At 40.6% G+C, this 16,761-nt stretch overlaps 2 protein-coding genes across 4 annotated transcripts; one reads left to right on the top strand and one right to left on the bottom strand.

The window, feature by feature from the left end:
• The first annotated feature begins 493 nt into the window (after positions 1-493).
• LOC108041756 (proteoglycan 4) lies at positions 494-11,390 on the top strand. 3 transcript variants are annotated; one of them, XM_017119768.1, is made up of 9 exons: positions 494-575; positions 1,026-1,150; positions 6,466-6,539; positions 6,703-6,887; positions 6,950-7,044; positions 7,551-7,665; positions 7,942-8,075; positions 8,493-10,612; positions 10,669-11,390. In XM_017119768.1, exons 3-8 carry the CDS (start codon positions 6,500-6,502, stop codon positions 10,591-10,593), a joined length of 2,670 nt encoding a protein of 889 aa, XP_016975257.1. In that variant the 5' UTR covers positions 494-575; positions 1,026-1,150; positions 6,466-6,499; the 3' UTR covers positions 10,594-10,612; positions 10,669-11,390. The 3 variants fall into 3 exon arrangements, with proteins under 3 accessions (XP_016975257.1, XP_016975259.1, XP_016975258.1); XM_017119770.1 differs by having other exon boundaries at positions 514-575; positions 1,031-1,150; XM_017119769.2 differs by lacking the exon at positions 494-575 and having other exon boundaries at positions 627-1,150.
• LOC108041754 (helicase POLQ-like) lies at positions 11,376-16,451 on the bottom strand. The gene is made up of 7 exons (XM_017119766.2): positions 15,624-16,451; positions 15,112-15,564; positions 14,849-15,054; positions 14,178-14,780; positions 11,765-12,643; positions 11,576-11,710; positions 11,376-11,508 (listed from the first exon to the last, which is right to left on the bottom strand). The coding sequence occupies exons 1-7, from the start codon at positions 16,426-16,428 to the stop codon at positions 11,425-11,427; spliced, it is 3,165 nt and encodes a 1,054-aa protein (XP_016975255.2). The 5' UTR covers positions 16,429-16,451; the 3' UTR covers positions 11,376-11,424.
• Between the last annotated feature and the right edge of the window lie 310 nt (positions 16,452-16,761).

Below are 16,761 nucleotides of genomic sequence, written 5' to 3'. Positions count from 1 at the left end.
CCGTCAACTGCTCTGATAAACCCATATTAATTTCTGTTACATTTTTTCAATATTTTGCAAGAAATCGAGTAAAAAAAGGTCTGAAAAAATCTTAATCAATAAACCTGTTAAGCACGATTATCAGGCAGCCGCCAAGTGAACAGCACGCTCAAAAGGCAAAAGCAAAGACAGGGCAAAGACAGAGCAAAGTCAGCAAAGGCAGGGAAAAAAACAATTTCAAAGACAATCCGATTGCAGAATGTTGACAGAGGAAAATGGACAAAGTCAGAGACGAGAAAAGCTCGGCTTAGAGAGCCAAGCTCGAGCTCTCCGGATCTTTGTTTTTAAATACTCTCCTCCGTTCGGTGACAACGTGCTGCGCATGCGCAAAGTCGGCATCGAAGCGGCAATAAACCCGTTTTCTGAGGCGCAGACGGACCAAAATTAGCGAGCGATGAGCTTTCGACGGAAAAGCAAACGCAAAGCCAGCCGAATTCCCATTTTTATGCCAACTCCGCGTTGGCCAATACGATCTGCAATTTCAGTCTGCAAGCGGTCAGCCAGGTGAACGGCAGCCAGCACAGCTGGTCTCTTAAGTAAGTGGGCGTGACCGATCGGGTGCATATATATATAAACACTATATATACACGGGTGCCTCTGTGCGTGAGAGAGCTGGAAAAATTATATAAAAAAGTGATCAAAATAAATGGAAAATTCCCATATAAATTTAGCTTAGAAAATAGCTACAAAGTGTTAAAAATAGTGTGAATTCCGTCAGAGATCCTTTGAATGAATCAAACTCAACTAATCGCTTAAAGTTGAAATTAAAAGATAACCGCAAAGGCAGTTACAAAATCAGTCAAACAACAATACAAATTTCCACAAGTGCACTAACACAAACACAGGCCCACAAAGAAAACTGCAGCATTAATACAAGTGCAAAAAGGAAAAACATCAATGATTTTTGCCTTTGTGTGATTTTGCGTGCGTTTGCGTTTGTGTGAGTGCCAACTTTTATGAGGCTAAATATTTATTGTTCATTTAAGAAAAGCAATAACTTCAAACAAAATCAGCTGGAAACATTTGGACATTAGGTGATTAAACACATGCGAAAAATATAAAAACTTTTTCTGGAATATACACAACAAATTTCGATCGTCTGAAAAAAAAGGTAAGTTTGAAAATTTTCATATGCTTGTTAGAGGGCTCTGCAGAGCTTATCTACAAGTCAAACACCTGAAGTAGACTCAACACCTAATTAAACACCCTTCCTCCTCCACAAAAAGAAAGATCGGATATTTTTAAAACTCTTGTTAAGATTTTTTAAATTTGCAATAATACAATATTTATAATAAGAAGAAGGTGAAATCAGATTTAGGTGACCTAAGATATGTTTTGCAATATTTAAGAAAACTTTTATTATATAATATTTAAGAAAACTTTTATTATAGATTGGTCACTAGATTGTTATTTTCTTAATTTTTAATTTTTTAATAAAAATCGAACTTATAAACATTGCAAATATAATGTCCATTTTTATTTATTGTAGGATAAAAGGTATAGATAAAACCTACATTTTAAAAGTACCGCTTTAAGATATTGAAAAAACAAAGGGATTAGATGATAAAAAAAATTGTATGAAAAATACCGATTGGATAATATCAGCTTCACAGTGATCTTATTTTTTTCCGTGCGATAAAGTCCACTAACTCTCATGGCCAAAAAGGCGTTTTGCAAACACAAAAGTACAAAAATGATCTCAGGCGTTGCTAATTATTTCTCTGCGCCTTGTACATTGTTAGCCATTTCACGCCCCCGCCGCCCCTTTAGGCCACACCAAATACATATAGACCTTCCCCCGATTTCTGCAGTTACAGTTTTTATTGGTGTTTGTGCGGAGAGATGTTCAAATGGTTTGCGCATCTTCACCGAACAACACCAACACCAGAGCAACAACGAATATGGCCAACATAACTGAGCCATTTTACTTTCATCATCAACAGCCACAGCAGCCACAAGCAACAAATGAAATTTTGAAATTTTACTTTCATCCATTTATTTGGCGCTTTTCACTCTCCATTTCTTCGCCATCTTCTGCCACTTACAGTTTTCCACAATTAAGAAACTTAACAATAATATTTGCTTAATTGTCCCAGAGCAAAGTAGAAGTTAAATAATAGTTTTTGTGTCTGGGAACTGAACTCTTTGCGAGTTCAGGTCAGAGTCATCGAGTTGCCCAACCGGAATGGGCGATTAAACCTATTTGCTGAAGAGCTTTAGTAAATGCAAAAAAACGCAGCTAAAACATAAAGCAAGCACAAATTGATTTTGATTTGTATGTGGCCAAAAAGGAAACTCGGTTTTCACTTGCTGCCAACAACTCAGTGGCATGAAGATGCTGTGCAATGCAAAAAGCTGAAGAAAAACCGAGAAAACCGCCTAATGGTGTCCACATTCATCACAGATTTAGGTTAAAGATATGAGTAATTATAGCAACTGTGTAAATATTGACAAAAATCCTCTGAAATTTACAGTCATTCAGCAAGTAAATAATTTCGGAACTGAGAAGGAAAAAAATCAAGTATTTCCTCGTATATTTAATGTTTATCAAGGTTTCTTAGAAATATGCAAACTATATCAATAATAAAATGTTTTCATTAGTGCTTTTAGTAAATAAGTTCTGAGAATTATTCGTTGTCAAATGAATACAAATAGATCAACAAAATGCCGAACCTTTCTCAGAAAAGTATTTAATAAACATCAATAATTTCAAAGCATCTGGTAGACATTCTAAACTCAGATTAACTTGCCTGTTTAAAATATCAATAAACAAAAAGCATTTCTTGAAAAATAACTTAGTATTTATCAAGGCCTTGTATTAATCCACCAAAGATTTTAACAAAAGCTAATTGTTTCCGTTAGTCATCGTTTAATTCTTATAACACAAGTTATGCTCCGTTGATTCTAATTAACTCTTTAAGAACGAGCTTCCCCTTCCTGTGAACTAGTAACCTGCGTCAGCAAATTAATAATTCATAAAAATTAAACGACTATTAAAGGCATAGCAACTATAAAGCTAATTGAGCCGTATAAAACTTAACACATTTCCGAAATTTTCAAAAAATGATTTGGTGCCATCGGGTACCATGAAAACCAACCGACTTTTAAAGTCTGCACTGCATCAATAAACCACAAAAAAAGGCGACCTTGAAAGTGCCCAAAGCCGAGCTCTCATAACATCTTATAAAGATGCTAATTTCTTATGACAACAAGCAACTTGTGTTGGCCAGCTGGCAACTGGCTAAGAGAGATGATGGCAGACTGAAAAAAACAGCCACAAGAAACTTGTCACCGACTTCTGTTTCTATCGTGCAACCGGATTGGGACAACTTGGGTTATAAATTTCGATCCAAAAAACCCGTTGTTGACGTCGAAGAAATTTATACGCAAAATATGCACGAATAAAGTTGTAAACGAAAACGAGAGTTTGTCCCCAGACGATCTTGCTTTTGGCCATGATGCATCTAACAACAAGACAATAAAATTGAAAAAAAAACTTATAAAACTTTAACTTAATTGTTCATTGTGTCTGTGTGGGCCAAAACCTTCGGGGCTTTTGATTCTAGGCGCCTTTTGTTGTTTAAAAAAAAACCCATTTAAAGTCAGAGAATCTCTGAACAGATGGAAAAATTAGCAAAGTTTCAAGGAAAATACACCGACGATTTTTGCCATTATAATGAGTATTTGATGCAAATGTTCTATTAAAAATCAAATAAATTTTAAAGCCTCTAGACAAATTAAAAATGAATTTCCTAAACCAGATCCAGATTTTTTTATTGTTTCCGTTTTATCTCATTATTCTGTTGCAGTCGAACGTGTCTAAAGATCCATCAATTAATTCCAAAACAAAGGCAGCAACAAAAATAACAACTCACCGGTATTTGTCATCGTGCTTAGCCTTGAATTTGAACTTGGCCAACACAATAAGACCTGCTAGGCATCGACTTTTCGAGACATCATTTATTGTCTCGACTCTCCGATTTCTCCGTGGGCTGTAAAAGATTAGGCAGCAGAAATTATTAAGTTAATATTTCATTAAGGAACAATGTGGTGCACTAAATTCGAAATATTGTACCAAAAAGCTGAGCCATAAATTAAATTTGTTTAGCACAGGGCAATTCATCATCGATATTCGAAGACACCTGATGGCTAAGCTGACCTTAACTTTCAGCCAAGACATGGAAATGGGAATGAATGGGAAAAGCTGGGCAGAAGTTGATGAATGGAAGGTCTCGTTAATAATCGTAGTGGGTGGTTTAACATGAGAATATTTACCTTATTTTGGAAAAAATATAGGTTCTAAAGTGTGAACACCTACACACTAATGGGCTAATAAACATTTCCCAATATACTTAGAAGCTAGTAAGCAAGGATGAAAAACACAACAATTTTTTAAAAACCACTTATCCAATGAAAATGGATTTTAAAATGGAAAACAAATTATATGTAGATGTATACCAAAAATGAAAATAAAAAATCGTTTGGCATATGTTTAACAATAAAAATATAACCGCTTATAAATGTCTACCTTAAGCGCAGAAAGAAACAATGAACATACCGCCCACAAAGAACATTTCAAAATCACAATCCAAAAATGTTTGCAATCGTTTTATGCTCTTTTCAAGAACCCTTTGACATTTCGCCCGAATGCCGAACCCGGCATTCATTTCCATCAAAGTTGTTATCTCTGTCACAACAGAAACCATTATCATATTTAGTCGGATATTTATCTCCGCACTCGGCCCACACAGTCGGGCACAAAATGTCAAAAAGTGCAAACCAGCTGAGGCACACAAACAGACTGGCAAACACTCAATAAGACAGGCCGAAAGACTTCAAATCCAATCAAATCCAAATCTCCACTTTAAATGCACGACACACTTTTTGGTTAAACAACAGCACCAAAACAGGGTGTGATCGGCAAAATCTTTGAACTCATGGCACTAAAATTGAACAGAAATTGTGCCATGCATAAACAGAAAGGCAGGAAGGCGGAGGAGGAGCTTCCTCGCCAATCCGCATTGCCCATCAAGTATACGCCCCGTGTGTAAGCCCAAGGAGACCGCCAGCAAAACAATGCACAATAAAAATACTTTTTTGGGAGAAACAAATTGCATTCAACTTTGCCAAATTACAATGCTCCAATGATCTTTTCCGAGCCAAGCGTTTTGCATTCAATTTCTCAGCGATAAAACGCATTGGAAATGAAAGTTTTTTTCTCGCTCACTTCGCAATTTGTTATAGTTATGCATTGTGTTGATTATGTGGCCAAAGTATTTATTTATTTATTTATCAGTGCGCTTGCCACCACCTTTTCAATTTCGCCTAGCCAATCGCTCTCGTTACGTAAGTCCAACCCAGCGAAGTGACATTGAAGGCTGGCAAAGCTAATTATGCAATTACCCGACACCCGAGACGGAAATCGGAAAGTGAAGCTGATTAAAGAGTACACAATAAGTGTGTACACGAAATTTGCAGTGATTGCATTAGTTAATTGATCGATTTACAGGCAAAAAGAGTAACGTTTAGCTGGTGAATCAGGAGTTTTGTTGTTTATTTTCATTTAAAAATTAAGCGGCTCTAAATCAATATTATATTTAACGCTTTTGCTTAAGTGGGATTTATTAACAAACAAACTACAATATCATTCTGTCTTAGCTGTTTATTATTTCAGTAAATTGTTTTCGGACTTGATTGTTAAAAATAATAATCTAGATTTAAGTATAGATAGGTTTTGGTAGATGTACAATATATAAAAAAAATTTGTTGTTATTTTTTTGCATTTCTGAATGATTGGTTGATTAATGCAGTTTTAAATTATTTAATTATTCCCCATGTGAATTTATGTATGATTTATGTGTGACGATATTTAAGTAATACATTCTAATTCTTATTGACAGGAACAAAAATTCATTAATTTGTATTTAGTTTTAATTTTACCATGTAAAGTATCCAACAGTTTCATGTGTAATGATTTCTTTAGTTTTCCTTTCCAAGATTTCACTTCTATGCATTAAACAAATTTTAAGAAAACAAAACCGAAAAGGTGTCCAAATACAAAAGTTCAGCCAAGAACACTTTCTAAAACCAATTTTGGATTGAATGCATTTTTACATGAGGTAGCTCCCTCCTAATGTACCCACATCTCTATATAGATTCGACTCTCGCCGACTTGAATGACAAGCACGGAAAGTAGCGTTAATCATGGAACGTGATTGAAATATTAAGATATAACTAAGTCTAGAACTCTCGAGCTCACAACTCAATTCAAAAATATCAAAGAGGAACAATGCCGAAAAGGTTTCTTTTGTTTTTTTCACTTTGGAAGCGTTCAACGACTTCGGTAGAACATAAATCTTTCGGAAGGTGTGGGGTGTGTCCAAAGCTCAGAAATTAACATAATATTTTGAACATTTTTGATTTTAGGCTAGCAAATAACCAGAGACCTGAAGTCTTCAAGATGAAAAAAGCCAAAGGCTGGCTGTTAATGACAGCAACAGGTGAGTTGGATCGGATTGGAGGACACACAACTAAACCCAAAAAACCACTAAATCTTGTTGTTCGAACTGGACCATGACATAATACCAATCCTTGCCATGTTATGTAATTTTTGGCAGCTGTGAAATTTTAATTAATTTAAATTTCGTTTCCCTTTCGATTAAGTGCTGCTGCTGAGCCTGTTGGCCTCCACAGAAGCCGCCCTGCCCTTCAAGAAGGTGTCCATTGCCAAGACTCCCGCCTCCACGAGCAGCACCACCAGCACCACGACGGAATCGACGGCCGCCGAGGAGGAGGAAGTGGAGGAGGAGCAGCCGGTGCCCAGCGGAGATGGTGGCGACAGTAGCAAGGTGAGCTGAAGGATTCTGGTAAAGATTTTCTCGTGGAACTAATTTTTTAACCTTTTTTTTAGTCGGACAACGGCACTCTGTCGAAAAACTCAAAGCTCACAGGCATCCCACAGATCGATTACGTCTGGGATCCCAATCTGCCCAGGGAACTGAGAGGGTAAGCTCTACTCAAGATTATAGGCATAAGTAATACAAAATATTTAAATCATTTAAACGTCTCAACGATTTTCATTTTTAATATACAAAATATATTTTATATCATTTAAAAAAGTATTTTTCAATTTTCTACAAAAAGGGTTTGACACGAAAACATTAGACCTATATTATTTTTTTTAAATTTAATTAGCTTATAACACAAGAATAAAATACATATATTTTCTTATTTAAAGCAATACCTATTTTTATAGACAATAGATAAATTGCCTGAAACTAGTTGTAACAGCGAAAGTCAGGACTATTTATTTTAACTTAGTACTATTAAACATTATTATTATTTTATAATTAATTTAACAGTTTTCAGATTAACAGCGAAATTATACTTTTTTTTAAATACCCACTATTTTAAAGAATAGCTATTGAATTTAAAATTAAATGAAAGGGGCTTATCATTAAAAATCCATAAACATAAATAGTCGATTTAACTATATTATCCTTCCTCCACAGTTACAACCTGTCGACCTATCCCTTCCTGTCCACCGTGCCGCCCATGGATGAGATCCACTTCAAGTGTGAGGGACTGCACGATGGCTTCTATGCCTCCATCGAGTACAAATGTCAGGTGAGTGAGTGAGTGAGCCGGCGTGACCTTGTCTGGCCCATAGCGACGTAACATAATTGGTCATCAAACCCAAACAAACCAGGCCCAACCCATATGAACCCTCTGTGCATGTCCAGCAATTTCTCTTTTTCAACTGGCGACGTGACGCCAAAAACTAAAACTTGTTTGCGCCTCGATCTTGACCTCAAAAGCGGGCAAAAAGAAGCGCTAAACGATGGCTAACAGAGCGGATTAGTTATGGCCGAATGTGATTAACAAGAGTTGGACTCGTTGCAGATCTACCACCACTGCGTCTATGGCATAAGACACGACTTTCTGTGCGCCAACTTCACGGCCTTCGACCAGCGCACCTTCATCTGCCACTTTGCATCCGATGTGGACTGCGAGGGATCCCAGAAATACTGGAACAGGTGAGACTCAGCCAAGGGGAGTCCCCATAAAAGAGACCAAGTCTCTATCAGTTTCACAGCATTTTTTTTATTTTTTTAATAAGTTAAGATAATATCTTCATTAATTCAAATTGGACCGATATTAAAATGTGGATTTACCAAAGCTGGAGTTTGAATTTAATTAAGCAAGACTATTTAGTTTCGTTTGATTTATATTTTTGTTATGCGCTTGTTAACATTTAAACTAAATATTTGCTTGGGTATCACAATTTTTAATCAGATTTTATATATTTTTTGTTATTATGTGGCAAGTGTTTTTCAGAAATTAAGCTTTTTAACAAGTATCTATTTTTAAATCGTATTAAAATAATCCTAAGGTTATGTACATATTTGGCAATATTATATTAATTGTACAACATTTTCATTTCACCTGCTCAGGAATGATGAGCTCTATATGGCCACCACTACCACTTCGACGAGTACCACCACAACGCCAGCGCCTCCCACCCAAGCTCCTCCACCTCGTCGTCGTCCGCAAAGGCCACAACGTCCGCTGAGACGTCCCTACAACCGCAGACCCATCGATGACTACTACTACGAGGATCAGGATCAGTACGAGGACGATTACTATGAGGAGCGTCCCGTGAGGCGACCCAAGCCAAGACCACGTCAAAGGAAGCCCCAAGTGGAACTGGACTACGATGATGAGTACGATGAGAAGCGAGCGGGGGCCAAGAAACCCATCCGGCGCAATAGGAATCGCTACCGCGACGAGGAGGAGACCCAGGAAGAGGACTACGATGAGCGGCCGAATAAGAGGGCAAGGGGAAAGCCCACAGCGGGACCGTCGGGTCGAAAGGTGTCACCCAGGAAACCAGGTCGTGTGGAGGAAAGACGCAGCTTCAACGAAGATCGTCCGCTAGGCAGGAAAAGGACAACTCCGTCATCCGCCTTAGACGACCTGGATGAGTACGAAAAACCCTATGGAGGAGTGGACCAGGAAGAGGCCGCCGAGGAGCAAACGCCGCAGAAGGTGAAGACAACTCCGAAGCCCCTCACCGAGTTCATAACACCCAAGGCGGCAGCTGCATCCGTTTATTCTCGGCCGCGGGCTCCACCGAGGATAGCTCGACCTGTGCCCATCAACGAGAAGAAAAAGTTCTCCTATCCGGTGCAAAAGATCACGGCAACCACACCGGCACCATCGAATAGTGCCCAGGAGGAGGAAGACTATCCCGAGGAGCAGGTGGAGGAGGACTATGAGCAACCTCCGGCCAGGAACACGGCCCGAAGACGGACACCAGTTCCTCGAGTGGAGCAGAAGCCAACGAGAACCACTCTGCGGAAACCAGTGACGGATAAGAAGCCTGCCGACGAGGAGTACTATGAGCCAGCAGAGCAGGAACCTTTGAGGAAACGCAAGCGTCCCTTGGCTCCCAGATCCCGTGCTCCAGCCGCAGATGTGGACTTCGAGGATGAGGATTACGAGGAGAGCCCGGCGCCCGTTTCCACAACGGCTCCTTTGAGAAACCAGAGACTGAGAACGAAAGCGACGACGACCACCAGGAAGCCAACAGTGCCACCACGTCCTCGCCAGCCGATCGTGGAGCAGGAAGAGGAGCTGGAGCATGCAGTGGAGCCTGTCGAGGAGGAGGCACCGGCCCCCAGAACGAGAGCCAATCAATTGAGCGGACGGAATGCAGGCGCTGCAATTTCTCAACGCCCTTCATCGGTACGTGTGGTCAAGCGACCCTTCCTGCCCTCCAGGGGCGGCAGTCCATATCTGCCCCGAGGCCTTCAGCCGGTGGGCGTGGCCTTGAGACCACTGCCCACCACGGATAGCACGCCCATCGACATGGGCTCCACCATTTCGGGAGTGCGTCTGCTCGAGCATGGGGCGCCTCTGTTGCGGGGAAGTCCCGATAGCCTGGAAGATGACGAGGAGGAGGCTCCTCCATCGCCCAGTCCGCCCAGGACGACACTTCCGCCGCGCAGTGCTCTGCCCACCACGCCAAAGCGAGTGGAGCAGCAGCGCCCCAAACTGAATCTCGACGAGCTCTACGAGAACGATTACGATGTCACGCTCAACGATGCACTCGATCCCACGCTGAAACCGCTCTCGCCCCAGCATCCGCATTCACATTCGCATCAGCTTCCATATCAGCAGCCGCAGCAGCAACAGCAGCAGCATTCCCAGCGGCAATATGCCAGCGCCTATAATCCATTTGCCTATCAGCCAGCGTATCAATCACCAACATCCGCTTCAGCATCAGCATCCGCATCAGCATCAGCATCCGCATCGCAGTCGCAACCAGCGAGCTATCATAGTGATTCCTATTTCTCGTCGACAGATATACGCCGGCGGGCTGTTGTCCCGGCGCAAGCCGCGCGTCCACATCGACTCGAATACGCTGCTGCCGGAGGAGCAGCCGGCGGATCGTCCGGCGGAGGAGCCGTCTCCGGGTCGGGAGTGAGTCGGAGCTACCAGCCGGTGGGCGGACGGATTGCCCAGCATTTCTACGACGACTTTGCCTACTGAAAAGTTTGCTTGTAATAAGGTGAGATTATTAGTTCGATTGCATTGTTCAAGATCCTAAGTAAATCTACTTTTCAGTTTCTTCAGCTGTAAATAAGTTTCCCCAACACAAGGAGAGTTCCAATTTGGTGCACGGCTCCAACTTCTTAAACAAATCTGTCTCTACCTTAGTTGTTTAGCCGCAAAAACCTACTCGTAATTCAAAAAGGTTTGGGACATATTAAGCACTAAATGCTGAAAAACAACATAAGCGATAAAAACTCTGCCAATTTTTGTAAAACATTAATTTTAGTTAAATTTCTGAATGTTGCAGTAATATTTGATTTCTAATTTTAGAGAATTTTTTAACATGATCTTGCAAAAAGACTTTACAAATTAACCCTTAATCGCTTATGCAACTTTTCCTTTGAGAGCTCTATATGTCCTGAACACCCTACTTATATATACGTTGTATAATACTCAAATGTCGTGATAGTAGCAGCTTGCGAATTTGTCTGCTAGCTCGTATCTAGTAGTTTATAAAACCTCCCTCCCACTCGTTTATCTCCGCTTAATCAAAAATCAAAACATAATACATCCAGCAGAACAGAACGAATCGGAACAGCATCATCGATGTCCTTAATTTACATTTAGAGAGAGCGAATACTTGATGTGTTAATTTAAAAAATCAATTTGCATACAAATTGTCTGTAATATTTAAGCTTTGTAGGAGATCGTGTTCGATGTGGAGAGCCCAGATCCAAGACTTAAGTCGGAGTGCATAACAATCAAAACAAAAACTGAAATAAATTTAAAACTAACTTTGTCTAGAACTTTACTTGGATTGGCGGCCAACTAATCTTTACGGGAAGATTTCAGGCACATCTTAAGATTCTCCGTTTCCTCCTCCAGATGGTCAAGTTTTTTCATTAAAATTATCTGAAAAGTATGTAATATTAGTGAAATCACTTTAACAACGGTAAGTTGGGTCAAACTAAATGTTCACCTTAGCTGCCGAGACGATTTCGGTGGCCACTCTAAGCGGCATATGCTCCAAGGATTGAACTAAGAGAATGGGTCTAGTTTTGGCTATATCCTCGATTGTTTTGAATCCAGCTGCAAACAGTTGCTTGGCACGATTCTGAAAAATAAATATAATTTAATTAAATTAATTAAATGCCACTTTACTACTCACAATTCTAACGGCTGGCAGTTCCATCAGCGGCTCCAACTCGAAAGTTCCACAGCGATCCATTTTGTGAAGGATCCGCTCGAACAAGGGCTTAAAGCACCAGAACTCCTCCAGTTCCTCGCACAGACGAACAATTGCACTGGAGGCGGCTAGAGATTGGCTGATCAGGTGCTGCAGTGTTCCCCGCTCGACGTTGTACTTGGTGGCCACGTTGGGGAGCGGCAGTAGATTCAGAATGTCCGCCAGTACAAGCACCTTGTACAGGCGATTCAGCTGCAGGGACAAGGGACCCTGGACCGACTGCGTCTTAAAAAGCCTAGCTGCATGGGCTTCCGTGAAGCCGAGTTGCTTGAATAAAGCCTGAGAGTCTGGCGGAAGCGAGGTGTAAACTCCAAAGAGTATGCTGGCATCGGCCGGAAACAATTCATCGCCTTTTTCGTTCGAATTGAAGCACACGACCAGGTACAACAAGTGCAAGTAGTTGGTCAGGATGAGCTGCTGCTGGGCCTGCTTCAGCTCCTTGTGGATGGCATTTGCTCGCTTGTAATCAATCCCCGCCTTGAAGGCAGCCCTTCCAATGTTGGTCAACTTAAAAGGGGTGGACTGGCCGATGAGCAAACGTCTTTCGCCAGCAGGCCTATTGGTCTGGTTCACGTCCTGCGTGGTTATGATCTCCGAGGAATTTATCTTGGACTTGGCTGCCGGCTCGTTTACCTGCAGCACTTTGTTTTTAAACATCTCGCGAAGAATTTGGAGCACTATTTCGTCCACAGCGACATCCAGGGCGCTGGCCTGCACAGACAGAAGGGTGCTGTTCACCAGCCGATTTAGATCTCGACGACATTCTGCCAGGTTCAGACCAACCACGCTTAGAATAAGAGACTAAAAGAATAATTTAATGTTAAATCAAAAAAATTAATTTAATTCGTGTTTTTCACCATTTTATTTTTGTAACTGCAAGTAAAAGCGTACCTAATTAATAATAATTTAAATTATTTAGTGTTTAAATGATGTTCTTATGAAATAATTTAAATTATAACTTTACCCAAAAAGGAATATTTTTCGGTCGCTTAAGTGTCCTACACAAATAAAATTTCATTACAGATAACTAAATTCAATTGCAGCCTTTTCTTTGCGCAAATACATTTTGTAAACTTATCTGTCTACACGTCTTCTAAACAAAAATATTATTTCCCGTTTATAACTTTCCAATTCGGCAGATTTGGCTCATGTGTCCCAATTCTTTACATCGAACCAACAATAACCAATAAGCGGAAAAATAATCCTAAACTTCCCTAAAAAACGTACATATCAGCTATTACGCTACCAAATTTCACAATTGAACTGACACCCCCAAAATAAATAAAAATCAATACAAGTTTTTTCCGCCGGTTTCTTTTATGCTCATTCAGCAGACTCAGCTCAAAAATAAACAGGCGCTCCAATACGTTGGAGCTCTCAGATTACTTAAAACTACAAAAGCACAAAAAACCGAACCCCATCGCCCAAATTCCACTCGATTCAATTACAATTTTAACGTAATTTTCAACTTGTAGTAAATTTTCTGTCAAAAATTAATTAAAATTAAAGGCCATGTTTGATTGATGTTATATTCTTCTAAATCCTACATTTAGGTGGGAATCCTTAAACGGTATTTTTCATCAATTTAAACACAAAATGGTAGTCATTTATGTATAGGAACATATTTAGAAAATATATTTTCATGTGCCGATAATCAATTAGTCAAGATGCGGTCACTTTGGTCCGGTAAGTATAGTATATAAGGCCGAAGGTTTTTGATTCTGCCTTTCAGTCTACGAACGATATTCAACGAGTAGGTTTGTGTAGTGTAGCAAAAAAATAAAGTAATTTATTATTATTTTGAACAAAAAAATAAGTATTGGCGTTTCTTAAAATAGAGGAGATTCAATTATCAGGAGAAACCAGTCCCTATAGGTAAGTATTTACATAGGTTGAGTAAAAGAATAATTTCTTATTCAATAATAGTTCACATTGGACAATTATATCCCAATTATATCAGACAAGAAAATTTTTGCAATTTTTTTAGCAACGAAACATTTTGCGAACAGTCAATATTTTTTTAACACCATGGTGGTTACCCTGGTTCATTAATATTGCCCAAAACTTCGTTTTTTTGCAAGACCACCAATGTTTTATTTTGCGTACTCTGTGTCTACAACTAGAAAAAGCCTAGCTTACAATCCGAGCTAGAGTGGCCTGTATTTTGAGAAACCTTTTCTTTTTTAACTCACCAGCAACGAACATTTTAGATAAATAGAAACAATTTTCTTGTTCATCTAGATTTTGACGTGAAAACAAATGACTAATTGCTAAATGATCCGCCGTTCTTCAATCTACAGGTTTCTTGTTAAAAAGAATCCTTTGGAAAACTTACTTGCAATCCGACTGCCTCCTGCTGATCCATTGAACTCAGCGCCTTATCCATGGGCGAGAAGAGCATTTGACCGACCAGCAAATTATCTTTGCTCTGGGCTATCAAAATGCTTTCGCCAGCCTCACCCAATCCGGCGCGACCAGCGCGTCCCACCATTTGTTTGTACTTGCACAATGTCATAAATTCCTGTCCCACATAGGGAGCTCGTATTATTACCCGCTTGGCTGGAAGATTCACGCCTGCAGCCAAAGTGGAGGTACAACAGATGACTGTAATGACTCCAAAGCGATAGGCAGTTTCTATGTACTTCCTTTCGTCTGTTGTCAAACCCGAATGGTGATAGGCAATGCCGTACGGCAGAGTTTTAGCCAAGACCGGGCTAAGTATCCCGCACATCTTGTCCAGCGCATCCATTAGATCCACCTTCTCGCTACGTCGATGCTCGAAAAACTTTTGTTTTGGAACAATGCGACTGAGAAGTAAGGCCACATTTTCACAATTCTTGCGACTGGGACAGAAAACCAGGCAGCAGTGTTCCGGAGCACATTCACTGATCAAACCAGCCAGGTGATCGGGATCTGCACGTTTCACAGCTTCGCTGTACTGCAAATAAATAGCAGACGGAATTTCATATAACTTTATATTAGTTTATAAATGAGAGAATTTCTCACATTGTAGTCAACGCTGCGACTGGGAACGAAGATCTCCTCCAGCGTTTGACCAGCCGAGTTGATTTCCAACAAATCCGAGCCACATTTAATGTACTCTTTCAGTTCCACGGGTCGAAAGCCCCTTGTATAGACATCGGCATTCAGGAAGGACGATATTTCACTGAGATTTCCTATCGTTGCGCTCATGCCCACAATTTGAATGCCGGCTGAAAAAGGAAACTTATTAACCGTTTTAGCAAGTTACCAGAAAATGGCTCACTTACCATTCAAAAACATCACCTTTGTGAGGAAAGCCTCCAAGGTGGCTCCTCTACCTCTTTCGCCAATCAAATGCAATTCGTCCACTACTACAAGACCAATCTCGTGGGGACGCTGTGCGTCTATTAAGCTGTCCATTAGAACAGCTCCCTTTTCAATGGAGGCAATGAACAGACTACGCCTCTTTCGACTCGGTTGTGGCGGACATTTGCCCTTGCCCGCCGTGTACTCCTCCACAATAAAGTCCAAATCGATGGCAAATGGAGACATGGCGCTGACCTTCTCCTGGACAATCGACACATATGGCAGAATAAACAAAACATTACGTTCGCGGCAGAGAAGTTCCCGCAACATAAGGATTTCGGCCACTAGGGTTTTTCCACCGCTCGTCGGTAGGGCATATATAAGATTTTTTCTATGCCTGATGGCAGGTAGATTCAGGCACTCGTCTTGCCATTCTAGAGGTAAGGGATGGTGGGTCAGGAGGATAGATTGAGTTTTGTTTAGTTGCACTTACCATAAAGACTCTTGATGCCCTTGTGCTCAAGTATCATCTTTTTTACCTTATCTGGCAGACCATAAAATTCACCTTTGCTGGGAAATGTGTCCTTTACTTGCTGCTCTGTTTCGTAGTCTGCAAAAGCCTGCGTCTCCCAGTTAACTGGGTCAAGAATAGATTGATTCTTAAGCTCTTCGCAGGTAACATATTGCGTTCCCTGCACTATTCCTTCTATCACAGATTTGGAAATAAAGGACATAGATTCGTCCTTAACGGAGGGCGGTGGCTTCTCCGGCGTCCGAGGCATTTTAAAGGTCACCGCCTCCAAGAAGAGTTGCGTGTTTTGCACCATGGGTTCACTGAAGTCCTCTGCGCCATGGAATATATCCTCCATTTCGGCTATGCTCAGATCGTTGAGGTTAATTTTCTTAAACACCTCGTCGGCATTGTCCTCCTCCGCCAGATCAATTGGATGGTGATCCGTTTGATTCCCGGATTCGCCGGGTTGGGGCTGATCGTTTAGAAGAAGCTTCTCAGTGCCTGGGAAGGATGTGTCGCCGAAGAGTCCAAGTCCATCATCCGATCCACTTTGCTGTAACTTTTTGTTGTTGCTAGGGTGCGCTTGCGTCCCGAAGAGCTCCTCCTTCCGGCCACCCAGCAAATCCTCCAGCTTCGCGCTGGAAAAGATGCTGTCGTCGTCGTCGCCCTCCGGCCAAATGAGACTCTCGCTGCACTGGCGCTTGGCATGGCTTCCGCTAGCAGTTTCATCGCTCAAATCCAGATTTCTTTTATTTTTATTGCAAAAAATTCGCTTATTCGACATTTATTTTATTTCGCGCTCAATAGTGTGACCGTTGCTGGAAGGTGGGAAATAAACGCAAGCCAGGGCTACAACATATCTCAAGTTAGCCGAGTTCCACACATAATTGAGTCACCGCTTGGCTGTTGATAATTTAATTTTATATACACTTCTAAACAGTATAACACATTTTTCAACCACTTGCAAGTGTTTTTTAATTTTTTTTATATAAGAAAGATAATATTTATATTATATAAGCTTTGTTGTTCAGCAATCGTTAAGAAATTGGCGAATTATTTTAACAATTTTTTTATTAAACATTTTTTTACTGAGCAACATTTAAAATTGTTGTTGTTT

The sequence above is a fragment of the Drosophila rhopaloa genome, unplaced genomic scaffold (assembly GCF_018152115.1).
Source record: "Drosophila rhopaloa isolate 14029-0021.01 unplaced genomic scaffold, ASM1815211v1 contig_163, whole genome shotgun sequence".
In the NCBI taxonomy this organism is placed as follows: Eukaryota; Metazoa; Arthropoda; class Insecta; order Diptera; family Drosophilidae; genus Drosophila; species Drosophila rhopaloa.
The sequence above is the reverse complement of the archived record's forward strand: the minus strand, read 5'-3'. Positions and strand labels throughout refer to the sequence as shown.

What these genes read in the sequence shown, in the direction of transcription:
- LOC108041754 (XM_017119766.2), bottom strand. Translation starts at nt 16,428, where the DNA reads ATGTCGAATAAGCGAATTTTTTGCAATAAAAATAAAAGAAATCTGGAT. An exon ending in AACTGCCAGCCGTTAGAATT is followed by an intron (nt 11,711 to 11,764) that starts GTGAGTAGTAAA and finishes TTTATTTTTCAG; the next exon opens with AATCGTGCCAAGCAACTGTT. An exon ending in AAATCGTCTCGGCAGCTAAG is followed by an intron (nt 11,509 to 11,575) that starts GTGAACATTTAG and finishes CATACTTTTCAG; the next exon opens with ATAATTTTAATGAAAAAACT.
- LOC108041756 (XM_017119768.1), top strand. Translation starts at nt 6,500, where the DNA reads ATGAAAAAAGCCAAAGGCTGGCTGTTAATGACAGCAACAG. An exon ending in GCTGTTAATGACAGCAACAG is followed by an intron (nt 6,540 to 6,702) that starts GTGAGTTGGATC and finishes CTTTCGATTAAG; the next exon opens with TGCTGCTGCTGAGCCTGTTG. An exon ending in CCATCGAGTACAAATGTCAG is followed by an intron (nt 7,666 to 7,941) that starts GTGAGTGAGTGA and finishes GACTCGTTGCAG; the next exon opens with ATCTACCACCACTGCGTCTA.